At 42.0% G+C, this 16,084-nt stretch overlaps 1 protein-coding gene across 4 annotated transcripts in view; it reads right to left on the reverse strand.

Moving 5' to 3' along the window:
• Window positions 1-1,522: 1,522 nt before the first annotated feature.
• SH2D4B (SH2 domain containing 4B) overlaps window positions 1,523-16,084 on the reverse strand; it is a 79,004-nt gene continuing 64,442 nt past the window's right edge. For 2 of the 4 annotated variants that reach the window (XM_077946451.1, XM_077946450.1), the window contains exons 6-7: window positions 13,911-14,131; window positions 1,523-4,091 (exon numbers count right to left, since the gene is read on the reverse strand). In XM_077946451.1, the coding sequence (XP_077802577.1) occupies window positions 3,999-4,091; window positions 13,911-14,131 (314 nt within the window). In that variant the 3' untranslated portion in view covers window positions 1,523-3,998. The remainder of the gene's footprint in view (window positions 4,092-13,910; window positions 14,132-16,084) is intronic. The other 2 variants (XM_077946453.1, XM_077946452.1) reach the window with 1 other exon arrangement.

Below are 16,084 nucleotides of genomic sequence, written 5' to 3' on the forward strand. Positions count from 1 at the left end.
TCCTAACACATAACAGATTTAAATCCGTATCAACTATGCCAGGAACCCTAAAATACTCAGATAAATATGGCATTGCCTGATTTCCAGGACCTCACAGACTGCAGGGCAAAACATAAATACATAGTTATGTGTAAGAAATATAATAAATCTAGAAGGTAAATGATCATATGCCCATGTTAAATATCTACATAATTGTGATACTACTCACTTACATTTGGTTAGAATCCTTTCACAAAGAAGAGAATCTCCTTTTTCTAGAGATGAGATTCAAAATTAAAATGGAACACTACTAGAAAATTTAACACATTCACTTAGATTTCTCTGAAGCATAAACGATGGTGTTAAAAGAGTAGATTTAGATAAAGCAGAGAAAGAAAGCAGAGTAATTCCTAACAGATGCATCATAATTTAAAGCAGGAATCGGCAAATTTTTTCTGTAAAGGGCCAGAAAGTAAATATTTAAGGCCTTACAGGCCATATGCGGCCAAAGACAATATGTAAACAAATGAGTATGGCTGAATTCCAATAAAACTTTATTTATGAAGCTGAAATTTGAATTTAATGTAATTTTCACAGGTCATAAAATATTCTTCTTTTTTCCAAACATTTAAAAATGTAAAAGCCATTTTTATCTCTCAGGCTGTAGAAACACAAGCAGCAGGCTGAATTTGGCCTGCAGCTATAATTTGCCAACTCCTGCTTTCAAGCCTGACTTCTCCAAGTGTAACCCAGTCTGGCAGCATCAGCAACACCCAGGAGCTTGTCAGAAATACAGAACCTCATGCCCAATCCCAGATCTGCTGAAGGAGAACCTACATTTTCAACAACCATCATGTGTTTGTTTACGCAGTTTAAGGTCCACTCAGGTTGATACATGACTGTGGTCAATCCCTGTGCTTCCCAAGGAAGTGACCTTACCTTGGGAATGTTCTGAACCTCTCTGTGCCTCAGTTTCCCCATGTACAAGATAAAGATGATAGCATTTCCTCCCTTAAGCATGGCTGTGAGAATTCGCACGCGCGTACACACACACGCACACACATGGCTTAAAACAATGTTTGTCATTACCATAACAAAATCTTCTGTTATTTTCATAGCCACTCTCTGAAACAGGCAATGTTGAACTAATTTGACAGAAGAAACTGTAGTCCAAAAAATACAGAAATTCACCTAGGATCACAATTTAGTCCTGAGAATAATGATCAAAGGGACAAAAGGGGGACAAATGCCCCAGGCTCCCAGGTCTTCAAGCCCATGTGCCCCTCTCGGGGAACACTCTCCATAACCTCTCAGCTCATGCCCCTTAGATGATCCCTAAAAATACTTTGGATCTCCCCAAATCTGTACCCCAAGTTACCCTTTCATTCCTTGAAATTTATTTTCCATTAAGTCGCATAGTGTTTTTTTTACAACTTCTCTTTCTAGTTATAGATTGTAAATTTTTCCTTTGCTGAGTCTTGGAACTGACCAACTGTTTTTTATTATATTTGTAGGGCTCAGGGGAAAAAAAAAAGGCAATTCCTTTATTTGAGAATCCTGACATTTATTAGCATAATAAAACTCTCAAGATGAAATTGCAGTTTTCCAGACAGTAATTTCATTTGCAGGACAACTTACAAGGGATTTATTTTAAAGCCAGGTAAAAAGGTAAAACCTAAAATATATGAGACATGCAGAAATTGCAGGGCCCAAATAAAATGAAATAAATGTGTTAGGGATGGAAAACCCAGCTGTTGTCTCTCTCATATTAATTAGGGGTGACAGGAACAACAGCCCAGGGATTCAGGGCCTCAACCCATCTTGGTCTGCTTTCAAAGCTGCTGTTAGTTCTTGGAACAAAAGTTTCTTCCAACACCTTGAAAATCATCACATCATATCCCCCGACACATCATGGCTAAGGACTAAATTGTTGTTGTTATCGTGGTTGTTGTTAGAAATACCTTTTTCATTTGGACAGAGCTTTCATGTTTATAATTTAACTGACCTGCAAAAAAACCTAGTGACGGCCATACAGAAAATTCCCTTTTCAGTCATACTGAGGTTTACTGAAGTTAAATGACTTGGACAAAGTCACATAGTTGGTAAATCATCAGAGAGCCAAAACTAAAACATCATTCCTCTGCGTCCATAGAAATAAGGCAATTTTAATGATAATTTTAATGATAATCAATTAAGGCACATTAGAGTTCAGAAAGGAGGTTCCTTCCATCATTTCACTGTATGCATGCAGTGAGACAGGCAGACCTGGGAAAGCCATGGAGCTGAGTTGCAAAATTGATATTATTGAACACTTCTCTATGATGGGTTCTTATCCTGGATTCCCCAAAAGGTAGAGCCAGTGGCAAAAGCCTACAAGCTGCTACTTCATTCAGAAGTGCAATCCCAGAGCAACAGGAGAGAGCAGGGCAAGGCAGAGAAGAAGGAACAAACAGGAGCAGGGGGGTGTCATACTGATCCAGCCACCACTTGGTTTCATCGTGACTGGTTGCCCGATCTTGCAGGACCGTCTTCTAAAAGACCATTCAAACAGATGCCTCTCAGAATAGTTCCTCCAGGAGGAAGAACGGGGAAAAAGCGATCTACCAGCCTGTGACTCCCATTCATCCCAGATTCACCACATGGGGCATTCACTTCCCATCTCCTCTGTCTTATGCCTCTGCAGCAACGGGAGACAGGACATGTGGCAAGCTACCACTGGCTTATGCTCACATGACACTGATCAACATAGGGAGGAAGAGCAGAACTCATGCAAAACTGGTTACAGTGCTGGTGGCTTGTGGTAGAGAAGTGACCAAGAATCTAAGGAACAGGTGAGGCAAGAGAAGAAGAGGGGCATAGGAGATGTTTGATACAGCCATCAAGTAAAATAAATTGTTCCCTAACATCCCTAGGGTCCCTTCATTCGTTCCCTCTCACCAAACACAATGCTGCAAGCATTATAATGCTAATAAGTTCCAGGGTGAGGATCTGAACCCGAGTTTTCTTGACTGTAAAGACTGTAATCTTCTCTTCATAATATACTACCTCAGTGTATATGGCTATAACTGTGGAACACAAGTATGCACCAATAGACACCATCACTGAGAGTTACTGAGGAGTTATTGGGTGAGTCTTCTTGTTAATATAAGGAACATACTGAGATTAAGTTGACAAGCGAATTAAAAGGACAATGAGGACAGAGCTAATCATTGGAGTAACCTGCATAAAGAGGGCCATATCACAGACAGCAGAGCCACATTAGATTTCTCAAAACCATTCTTGCATTTATAACTCACCCCAGGTCTTGAAGACATCTGTAGGATTACATAAAACCATTGCAAAACCAGGGCCAAGATATGATTCAAAGATAGAGGAGAGTGACAAAAGAAGAGGCCAAATAAGGAAGTCAGGACAGTGTCAATCAGCTGCCCTGGAAACTGGGGCTCGCCTTAGATAATTCCAATGATAACATCAATAAGGGTAATAATGGAGATTATGAAAGATGCAGCATTTATGTTCTCCATAGAAATCCTTCATAATCTTCCATTATCACCATGATTTTATAGAGCAGGAAATAATTTACAAGAAACCACTGCTAATTTGTGTTGGAAAACTTTTAGAAGATGTGCATTCATTAACAAACATTTACTGAATGTCTACCATATGTTAAATTTAGGGTTCGGCACTGGAATTATTTTGGATTATTAAAACATGGTCCACACACTGTAAAAGCTCAGTTTCTGGAAGCCATAACAAACAGGCTTTGTCTTCTAAGGTCATATAGCTAAGCTCTTCATGAAAGAGTTGCATGAGCTATTAGCAATTTCTGTCCTGATCACTGGGATGAGACCAGTAGCCCTATGCCATAGATGTCATATCCCTTGAGACATATTAATCTACTTTTTCCTCTGGATAGTGGTGGATCTTCCAGAAGGCCATAGAATTCGAGTTGAGAAGTTCTTAAGCTCAGTTCAAAAACAGGATGCCCAAAGGAATCCAACTGATAAGGAAAAAAAATATTATTCAAACAATGGATGGTAGTCTGGTGGGCTGTCCCTCTGTCCACAGGGTTCCTGAAGTAACTCTCCTCCTGAAACAGTGATAATTTCCTCCTAAAAGAGAAAAAAAGGAAAATCCATTTATCATCAAGACAGGGAAATACACATCTATGAGAGAGAGAGTGTGGTTCAAGACAGAGAAACTAACAATATGCATCTGTCTCCCCTCATTCAGATTGCTAGAAATGACATTTAAAAAATCTGCCTTTAAAAAGAAATGAATTCATAAAAAGTACTGGAAAATAAAAAAATGCCATTGACAAAGTGAAACATATTGAAGAATCCTTGAAAAACAAAAGACATGCAGGAGGGGCTTGTCAGAGGAGTCAATGTGGGACACCAGTTACAGCAAGTTGAGGAAGGGTTGAGGGACTCCAGTAGGTGTTTGCCTCAAGCAGGTCGGGGAATGAGGAGACACACACAGTTCCTTGGAAGCCCCAAGAGATCCAAAAAGTTCAGACAGTCCCATGCCCAAAAGATGAGCCACTCACAGTCAGCTCCAACTCCTACAGCATGAAGACACTGGATTTGGGAAACAAAACTATATTCACTCATGATAGACAGAAAATTCAAAGTTGGACTATCACTTCATAGCCTAAAATTTATAGGCATTTAAGCAAAATTATAAGCATAAAAGAAAGATGCTGAACTCAACAATAGAAATGATTTCCAGGAAAATATCAAGTCTATAAAGCAAACAGAAAAGGCTTTAAGAGATGTACATTAATCTCTCCTCAGCGGAATAAGAAATAAGTCATCCATGAAACGAGAATGGGCATTATAAAAAAAAAAAAAAAAAAGAACCAATTAAAGAACCTGGAAACCAAAAGCATGACCATTTAAATTAAAAGGAAAAAATTTCAGAAGAACTGAATAGCAGAACGCTCATAACTAAAGAGCAATTCAGCAGCTGAAAGAAATGTCACATCAAAAAGAAAGAGACATCCTAATAGAAAAATGGACAAAGGATATGAAAGGACGACTCACAGAAGAAATCTAAGTGGTCATGAAACGTGTGAAAAGATCCTCAGCATCAGTGGTAATCAGACAAATGCAAACTAAACCACAGTAGATTCAGTGTCTGCCCATCTGATGAGAAAAATGAAATGATTGATAGGCCCCAGTGTTGGCAGCAGTGCAGGGAAACAGCCTCACATAGTTTTGGCAGGAGACTGAACTGGCGCCACATTTTTGGAGGGCAATCTGGCAGATCTTTCCTAATTAAAATGTGCATACTCTTCTCTCCAGCAATTCCAGTTCCAAGACCCATCCTAGAGAAATACTGCACATGTATCCATAGTGACACACACAGGGAAGTCTCTGCAGCACTGTTCAAGATCATGAAAAATCGGAAGCCAGATAAGAGTGGTCATCAAAAGGAGAATGGGTAATTAAACTGTAATATGCATCCATACCATGGAATACCACACAGCATTTACAAGGTTTGGTATACAGATTAACATAGGAAAAGCTCATAGAAATATTTGAATGACAGTCAGCATGTCCTGAAATTACAAGTGTTAGATATATTGTTTCAGCACTTCACACAGTGATGTTTCATTAAAACTTTACAGTGACCTGAAGAGTTGAGTGCTACTATTAAACTCACTTCACTAAGATGCAAAAGCTAAATAGTCGTCCAAAGTCAAACACGCAAGTTAGAATTTTTTTTTTTTTTTTTTTTGAGACGGAGTCTGGCTCTGTCGCCTAGGCTGGAGTGCAGTGGCGCGATCTCGGCTCACTGCAAGCTCCGCCTCCCAGGTTCACGCCATTCTCCTGCCTCAGCTTCCCGAGTAGCTGGGACTACAGGCGCCCACAACCGCGCCCGGCTAATTTTTTTGTATTTTTAGTAGAGACGGGGTTTCACCGTGGTCTCGATCTCCTGACCTTGTGATCCGCCCGCCTCGGCCTCCCAAAGTGCTGGGATTACAGGCGTGAGCCACCGCGCCCGGCCACACAAGTTAGAATTTAAAACTCAGCAGCCTCATTTTAGGGACCATGCTTTTTAAAACTGCATTCAATTATTTAGTAAGCATGTTAAAAAATCAAGTCACTCATTTATATGTAAGGAAATATGCAACTCAGGCTGGTGTGGTGGTGCATGCCTGTAGTCGCAGCTACTAGGGAAGCTGAGCGGGAGGATCACTTGAGCCCAGGATCTTGGGGTTACAGTGAGCTATGATCGCACCACTGCACTCCAGCCTAAGCAACAGAGTAAGACCTTGTCTCAAAAAAGGCTACACAACTTATGTGAAAAATAACAAAACTATATATTTCCTTATGTACATAAGTTTTTATGTTGCTGCTCAGGAGATATTTAGATAAGATACATGGCAAACTGATAAAGTGGAGGATGGAGACAGAGATTTGAAACGAATGAGGCTTTCACTTTGTATTGTGCTTGATTTTTCTTAGAATGTAATCATGAATTAATTGTATAATTAAAATTTTAATTTGTAGACGTTGGCCACCAGATCTCCACATTGGCATAAATGATATCTCTCCTTAGTGTTAGAAATGAAATTGTGAGTCTCAAAGGTTTTGATCTGGAAGAGAATAAAGATCTTCAGATATCTCTGGTTTAGCCTTTCTCTGGAACCTGAACTGAGTGAGGGGCATTTATCCTTTGCTTGAAACACTTCCAGGGACAAGGAACTCATCATTGCTAAAGCAGCTCCTATTATACAGGAAAAGCACACAATGTGGTTTAGTGGAAAAAGTACATTCTTTAGAGGCAAACAGTCTGAGGCTTAACTCTTGGTCCTAACCATGAAAACTTAGCCCTGGTTTCCTAATCTGTGGAATGGGGCTAAGATGCCTCCCTCAGGCATCTGCCACTGCTGAGGCTTGAGTAGGTAAACAAAGTGGATGGGAAAGCTGGAACTGGGCAGAGCCCCCTGCAACTCAGCAAGGCCTGCTGCCTCTGTAGAGTCCACCTCTGCGGGCAGGGCATAGCTGAACAAAAAGCAGCAGAAACTTCTGGAGACTTAAACGTCCCTGTCTGACAGCTCTGAAGAGAGCAGTGGTTCTCCCAGCATGGTGCTTGAGCTCTGAGAATGGACAGACTGCCTCCTCAAGTGGAAGCCTGACCCCGTGTAGCCTAACTGGAAGATACCTCCCAGTAGGGGCTGACTGACACCTCATACAGGCGGGTACGCCTCTGGGACAAAGCTTCCAGAGGAAGGATCATACAGCAATATTTACTGTTCTGCAATATTTGCTGTTCTGCAGCCTCCGCTGGTGATATTCAGGTAAACAGGGTCTGGAGTGGACCTCCAGCAAACTCCAACAGACCTGCAACTGAGGGACCCGACTGTCAGAAGAAAAACTAACAAACAGAAAGGAATAGCATCAACATCAACAAAAAGGACATCCACACCAAAACCCCATCTGTAGGTCACCAATATCAAAGACCAAAGGTAGATAAAACCACAAAGATGGGGAGAAACCAGAGCAGAAAAGCTGAAAATTCTAAAAACCAGAGCACTTCTTCTCCTCCAAAGGATTGCAGCCCCTTACCAGCAACAGAACAAAGCTGGACAGAGAATGATTTTGACAATCTGACAGAAGTAGGCTTCAGAAGGTCGGTAATAACAAACTTCTCCAAGCTAAAGGAGGATGTTTGAACCCATCGCAAGGAAGCAAAAAACCTTGAAAAAAGATTATAGATGAATGGCTAAGTAGAATAGTGTAGAGAAAACCTTAAATGACCTGATGGAGCTGAAACCCATGGCAGGAGAACTATGTGACACATGCGCAAGCTTTCAATAGCCAATTTGATCAAGTGGAAGAAAGCGTATCAGTGATTGAGGATCAAATGAATGAAATGAAGCAAGAAGAGAAATCTAAAGAAAAAAGAAGAAAAAGGAAATGAACAAAACCTGCAAGAAGTATGGGATTACGTAAAAAGACCAAATCTACGTCTGATTAGGGTGCCTGAAAGTGAGGGGGAAAATGGAACCAAGTTGGAAAACACTCTTCAGGATATCATCCAGGAGAACTTCCCCAACCTAGCAAGGCAGGCCAACATTCAAATTCAGGAAATACAGAGAATGCCACAAAGACACTCCTCATGAAGAGCAACACCAAGACACATAATTGTCAAATTCACCGAGGCTGAAATGAAGAAAAAATGTTAAGGGCAGCCAGACAGAAAGGTCGGGTTACCCACAAAGGGAAGCCCATCAGACTAATAGCGGATCTCTCAGCAGAAACTCTACAAGCCAGAAGAGAGTGGGGACCAATATTCAACATTCTTAAAGAAAAGAATTTTCAACCCAGAATCTCATATCCAGACAAACTAAGCTTCATAAGTGAAGAAGAAAAAAACTCCTTTACAGACAAGCAAATGCTGAGAGATTTTGTCACCACCAGGCCTGCCCTACAAGAGCTCCTGAAGGAAGCACTAAACATGGAAAGGAACAACCAGTACCAGTCACTGCAAAACCATGCCAAATTGTAAAGACCATCGATGCTAGGAAGAAACTGCATCAACTAATGAGCAAAATAACCAGCAAACATCATAATGACAGGATCAAATTCAAACGTAACAGTATTAATCTTAAATGTAAATGGGCTAAATGCCCCAATTAAAAGACACAGACTGGCAAATTGGATAAAGAGTCAAGACCCATCCGCGTGCTGTATTCAGGAGACCCATCTCACGTGCAGAGACACACATGGGCTCAAAATAAAGGGATGGAGGAAGATATACCAAGCAAATGGAAAGCAAAAAAAAAAAGCAGGGGTTGCAGTCCTAGTCTCTGATAACACAGACTTTAAACCAACAAAGATCAAAAGAGACAAAGAAGGCCATTACGTAATAGTAAAGGGATCAATTCCACAAAAAGAGCTAACTATCCTAAATATATATGCACCCAATATGGGAGCACGCAGATTCATAAGGCAAGTCCTTAGAGATCTACAAAGAACTTAGGCTCCCACACAATAATAATGGGAGACTTTAACACCCCACTGTCAACATTAGACAGATCAACGAGACAGAAGGTTAACAAGGATATCCAGGACTTGAACTCAGCTCTGCACCAAGCAGACCTAACAGACATCTACAGAACTCTCCACCTCAAATCAACAGAATATACATTCTTCTCAGCACCACATCACACTTATTCCAAAATTGACCACATAGGGAAGTAAAGCACTCATCAGCAAACATAAAAGAACAGAAATCACAACAAACTGTCTCTCAGACCACAGTGCAATCAAATTAGAATCAAGACTAAGAAACTCACTCAAAACTGCACAACTACATGGAAACTGAACAACCTGCTCCTGAATGACTACTGGGTAAATAATGAAATGAAGGAAGAAATAAAGATGTTCTCTGAAACCAATGAGAACAAAGACACAACATACCAGAATCTCTGGGACGCATTTAAAGCAGTGTGTAGAGGGAAATTTATAGCACTAAATGCCCACAAGAGAAAGCAGAAAAGATCTAAAACCAACACCCTAACATCACAACTAAAAGAACTAGAGAAGCAAGAGCAAACAAATTCTAAAGCTGGCAGAAGGCAAGAAATAACTAAGATCAGAGCAGAACTGAAGGAGATAGAGACACAAAAAACCCTTCAAAAAATCAATGAATCCAGGAGCTGGTTTTTTGAAAAGATGAACAAAATTGATAGACCGCTAGCAGGACTAATAAAGAAGAAAAGAGAGAAGAATCAAATAGATGCAATAAAAAATGATAAAGGGGGTATCACCACCGATCCCACAGAAACACAAACGACCATCAGAGAATACTATAAACACCTCTATGCAAATGAACTAGAACATCTAGAAGAAATGGATAAACTCCTGGACACATACACCCTCCCAAGACTAAACCAGGAAGAGGTTGAATCTCTGAATAGACCAGTAACAGGTTCTGAAGTTGAGGCAATAATTAATAGCCTACCAACCAAAAAAAGTCCAGGACCAGGCAGATTAACAGCTGAATTGTACCAGAGGTACAAAGAGGAGGAGTGGTACCATTCCTTCTGAAACTATTCCAATCAACAAAAAAAGAGGGAATCCTCCCTAACTCATTTTATGAGGCCAACGTCATCCTGATACCAAAGCCTGGCACAGACACAACAAAAAAAGAGAATTTTAGACCAATATTCCTGATGAACATCGATGCGAAAATCCTCAATAAAATACTGGCAAACTGAATCCAGCAGCACATCAAAAAGCTTATTCACCACGATCAAGTCAGCTTCATCCCTGGGATGCAAGGCTTGTTCAACATATGCAAATCAATAAATGTAATCCATCACATAAACAGAACCGATGACAAAAACCACATGATTATCTCAATTGATGCAGAAAAGGCCTTTGACAAAATTCAGCAGCCCTTCATGCTGAAAACTCTCAATAAACTAGGTACTGATAGAACATATCTCAAAATAATAAGAGCTATTTATGACAAATCCACAGCCAGTATCATACTGAATGGGCAAAAACTGGAAGCATTCCCTTTGAAAACTGGCACAAGACAGGGATGCCCTCTCTCACCACTCCTATTCAACATAGTGTTGGAAGTTCTGGCCAGGGCAATCAGGCAAGAGAAAGAAATAAAGGGTATTCAATTAGGAAAAGAGGAAGTCAAATTGTCCCTGTTTGCAGATGACATGACTGTATATTTAGGAAAAACACCCCATCGTCTCAGCTCAAAAGCTCCTTAAGTTGATTAGCAACTTCAGCAAAGTCTCAGGATACAAAATCAATGTGCAAAAATCACAAGCATTCCTACACACCAACAACAGACAAAACAGAGAGCCAAATCATGAGTGAACTCTCATTCACAATTGCTTCAAATAGAATAAAATGCCTAGGAATCCAACTTACAAGGGATGTGAAGGACCTCTTCAAGGAGACTACAAACCACTGCTCAACGAAATAAAAGAGGACACAAATGGAAGAACATTCCATGCTTATGGATAGGAAGAATCAATATCATGAAAATGGCCAGACTGCCCAAGGTAATTTATAGATTCAATGCCATCCCCATCAAGCTACCAATGACTTTCTTCACAGAATTGGAAAAAACTACTTTAAAGTTCACATGGAACCAAAAAAGAGCCTGCATTGCCAAGACAATCCTAAGCAAAAGAACAAAGCTGGAGGCATCACACTACCTGACTTCAAACTATACCACAAGGCTACAGTAACCAAAACTGCATGGTGCTGGTACCAAAACAGAGATATAGACAAACGGAACAGAACAAAGGCCTCAGAAATAACACAACACATCTACAACCATCTGATCTTTGACAAACCTGACAAAAACAAGAAATGAGGAAAGGATTCCCTATTTAATAAACGGTGCTGGGAAAACTGGCAAGCCATTATGTAGAAAGCTAAAACTGGATCCCTTCCTTACACCTTACATAAAAATTAATTCAAGATGGATTAAAGACTTAAATGTTAGACCTAAAACCATAAAAACCCTAGAAGAAAACCTAGGCAATACCACTCAGGACATAGGCATGGACAAGGACTTCACGACTAAAACACCAAAAGCAATGGCAACAAAAGCCGAAATAGACAAATGGGATCTAATTAAACATAAGAGCTTCTGCAGAGCAAAAAAAAACTACCATCAGAGTTAACAGACAACCTACAGAATGTGAGAAAAATTTTGCAATCTACCCATCTGACAAATGGCTAATATCCAGAATCCACAAAGAACTTAAACAAATTTACAAGAAAAAAACAACCCCATCAAAAAGTGGGCAAAGGATATGAACAGACACTTCTCAAAAGAAGACATTTATGCAGCCAACAGACACATGAAAAAATGCTCATCATCACTAGTCATCAGAGAAATGCAAATCAATACCACAATGAGATACCATCTCACACCAGTTAGAATGGTGATCATTAAAAAGTCAGGAAACAACAGATGCTGGAGGGGATGTGGAGAAATAGGAACGCTTCTACACTGTTGGTGGTAGCATAAACTAGTTCAACCATTGTGGAAGACAGTGTGGCAGTTCCTCAGGGATCTAGAACTAGAAATACCATTTGACCCAGCAATCCTATTACTGGGTATATACCCAAAGGGCTATAAACCATGCTACTATGAAGACACATGCATATGTATGTTTATTGCAGCACTATTCAACAATAGCAAAGACTTGGAACCAACCCAAATGTCCATCAATGATAGACTATATTAAGAAAATGTGGCACATATACACCATTGAATACTATGCAACCATAAAAAAGGATGAGTTCATTTACTTTGCAGGGATATGGATGAAGCTGGAAATCATCATTCTCAGCAAACTATCGCAAGGACAGAAAACCAAACACTTCATGTTCTCACTCATAGGTGGGAATTGAACAATGAGAACACTTGGACACAGGACAGGGAACATCACACACCGGGGCCTGTTGTGGGGTGGGGGGCAGGGGTAGGGATAGCATTAGGAGAAATACCTAATGTAAATGACGAGTTAATGGGTGCAGCAAACCTACATGGCACATGTATACCTATGTAACAAACCTGCATGTTCTGCACGTATATCCTAAAACTTAACGTATAAGAAATAAAATAAATAAATAAAAAGATGCCTCCCTCACAGATCTATTGGTAAGATTAAATAAGAGCATGGATGTAGAGCAACAGGGTCAGTACTTGACACAGAGAACGTGCCAATGTCCTCACATCCCCTCCCTTTCTCTTTCCTCTGTTTGTTAGAAGGCTCTTCCCAACACGTAGAAATCAACCTTGATCCTGGTTAGTCCAGTTTCCAGGCAGTACTCCACACCCAGTGCCCGAGTATCTGTGAATGGGTGATTCTCCATGGGTATTATTCATAAGGTCCAGGGCTGTCCCTGAAGTTCTAGGGACCTCCATGAAGAGACGAAGAAAAAGCAATACAAACCTAAGAGTCCCTATTATAGCAAAACCCCAGTGAGACCGTCAAGTCATTCTGTGAAACTATCTACACCCGCAAAACTTGGTTAGATGTCGGACGCCTGAGCTACCACCACTCTGCCCCTCGGAATCCTTCGTCCTGCCGTTCCAGGTCACTGAGTTCCACCTCCAGCTTTCTCCCAGTTACTAATGATGCCAACCGCCACACGAACATAAACGTTGCTTCTTACTACATACACTGCTTGGAAGACAACATCTTTCCCAATATAGGGTCCATGGCGGGAGGACAAATAACAAAAAGAATGCCGAGAAACAACACTTTCCATAAGCACTTCACAGTCACAAAGTGCTGCTACATACTTGACTTCATTTAATGCTCACAAGGTCCAAGCTAAAGTATTATTTACATCCATTTGACTGGCTAGGACACTGATGCTTGGTGAGCCTAAGGTGCTGGCTGAAGGTCACACGTGTACTAAGTAAGTGGTTAAGCTGGAGTTCAAATAAGAGACATGGTAACTCCACCACTACAAAAGCTTCTCTAATCACAGGGTTGCCTACTGCACTTCTGCTAACTCTCAGAAGCTGCTAAAGGCCTGGCTTGGAGGTCTTCATGAGAGATGTTCTAGGGAATGAGTTGGAGATGAGACCCAGGCTTGGAGAAAGGGATGATCATCCAGTCCTTGTGTTAACAGGAGGGAGCACTCAGGTACCCAAGGTGAGAAGAGGCCTGAGGACCAGGGTAAGAGGTGCCCGCATGCCCCAGAGAGTGAAACAGAGAGCAGAACAGTGGGCCCTAGGGCCTGGTGGGAACAACCTCTGGTATCTTCTGCCCTAATACTCTACATCTCTGAGACCCTCCAGCCCCACAGCCCAGAGCCAGCAAGCAGCCTTGCTTCTCTTGCTCTAGCTCTCTCTTCAGCTCGAGTTTCCACCAGTTTCGCCCCACCACCCGCCCCGAATGGTATCCCTATGAGGGATACCTTATGGAAATCAATGAGATCCGTGAGCGTTGCATGGCGATTGGGGTCCACTCCCAGGAAGCTGTAAAAATCCCCAGAGGCATCCACAAGAAAGTGCTTGAACCCTTTCTGCAGGCGGTAGGAAAGGGTGTAACCCCAGATTTTCTCACTGACCCGGACCAGGAATGCTCCCTCAGTCATGTTCTCCAGGAGATCTTCTGCATCTTCTCGGCTAATAATTCCTGATTTAAAATAGGAAGAAAAAAAAAAAAAACACAGCAGGTTCTGCAACTGCCTCCCCATGATCCTCCACTCTTCCCTGCCCCGCACCCTGTGGCTCAGTGCACATGCCATCCACACAGTCCAAGATGCCAGAAAGAAAAGAGCCCCAAGGGCTGGCCAAGCACATTCCTCCTTCCATAGAGAGGGCGTCTTGGCCCAGCGCCACCCGCCGTGAGCCTGGGGGCAGAGTTTCTATTAGGACCTGAGTTGAGCACGCTTTCCTCCACATTGAGCCATGCTGATTTGGATTAATTGAGTAAGCAACGAATTAGTAGTGAGCTGTGATTATAGCATTATTGATTATAAATATAAGTCAACAGGCTTGTGAAAAGCCTTAAGAGGCCTGCTTTAAAGACTAGTCCAGAATGGCTGCTGATGACTAACTCACTTATTTCTCTAGTACCATAAATGAGCACCTAAAAACAGGGTTTTCCCTTAAAAAGTAAAAAGATTTCTTCCAAATACCTGTGAACACCAGGCAAAAAGTTTCTTAATAGGGGTATAGAATCAAGCTTCACTTCAGCTCAACGATCAAAACTTTCTAAGGACTTGCAGTCCTACACAATGTGGTTTCATCACAGTTTGGAAGTCTGGCTGGCCTTGGAGTCATTGATATGCTGGTAGCAATCCCCTGAAATGCTCTCAGGGAGCTGCTGTCATCTGGGTGATGGAAAAGCGGTGATGTAGAGCAGGTTCCAGAGGCAGGTAGGTGGGAAGAGGAGGGGACGCCAGAAGACCTGGGTTACCCCCACCCCCTACCTCTGCCGACCTGGCTATGGAATTTTCAGCCAAGCCCTCAACATCTCCAATGTCCTTTGACATTTAGATGATCATAACCCAAATACTTAAAAGGTATGTTATGACTTTCAAGTTGAATAAAGGACTCAAACTCATTTCATACACGGAGAATAGCTGTGGAGATGATGGATCCTGTTGTCATCGGTTATTCCGGAGGAGAGGTGAATTGTAACACACTGTCCCTTTGCTCACCCATGGACTTACCCTTTCCACACTGTCAGTGATAGGCATGGGGATAGAGTGGCCGAGCTGCCTATCTCCACAACCCTGAGAGGCTCTGCACACCTGTGACTTCTCCCCAGTACCCAATGCCACTCCCGAGCCAGTCACAGTCAGGCTCCCCTCCCATCAATCTCCGGCCTCACAGGGCACACTTGAGACTTCCCTTGTGCCCAAGGCAGAGGACACAGAGGCAACCACACTGCCAAAGATCTACCCTTTAAAGATAGTTAGTGCAATCAGGGGTCACCTATTTCCTCCTTGCCCAGGACTTACAGCAAGAGGCATCCAAGCCAGTCATCCCTCCCCAGCCAAGCTCTAGAAGCAGAAAAGGAGGAAGAGTAAGAGAAGGAAGGAGGTGAGGAGCCCTTTCGCCACAGGGTGCCTGAAAAATAAACACTGTCCCATGCAAGAGGGAGGATGCGCCCCAGTGCTGCCCCCCCGAAGGTCTTGGAGGCTTCATGCAGAAAAGCTGGGACAGCCAAAAGAGGACCGAAAGGGAAAGTCCAGGATCCCTCAAAACTTGGCCCTGTCCTTCACCTACCTCCCTGCTCCAACACCTGAACACCTGGGCCCTAAAAGAGGCTGCAGTAGGGAGATAAGTAAGGGGAGCCAGAGGCAGGGCCAGGGCCTGGGAGGAAGAAGGACCAGAAGACATAACCCTCATCCCCACTCCAAGCACCTCAAGCTGAGGCATAGGCGGGGCTAGGGTTGGAGAGGAGGGGAGTGTTACTAGGGTGGGAAACTACAGTCAAATTAAATACGATTCAACTTTTTTTTCTTTTAAACAAGTGTCTTTATTGTAATGTTTATTACTTTTTCACTGATAAATAAAAATTGTATATATTTATGGTATACATGACATTTTGATATATGTATGCACTGTGGGATGGCTA

Source organism: Macaca mulatta, chromosome 9, assembly GCF_049350105.2.
Source record: "Macaca mulatta isolate MMU2019108-1 chromosome 9, T2T-MMU8v2.0, whole genome shotgun sequence".
NCBI classification, from domain to species: domain Eukaryota; kingdom Metazoa; phylum Chordata; class Mammalia; order Primates; family Cercopithecidae; genus Macaca; species Macaca mulatta.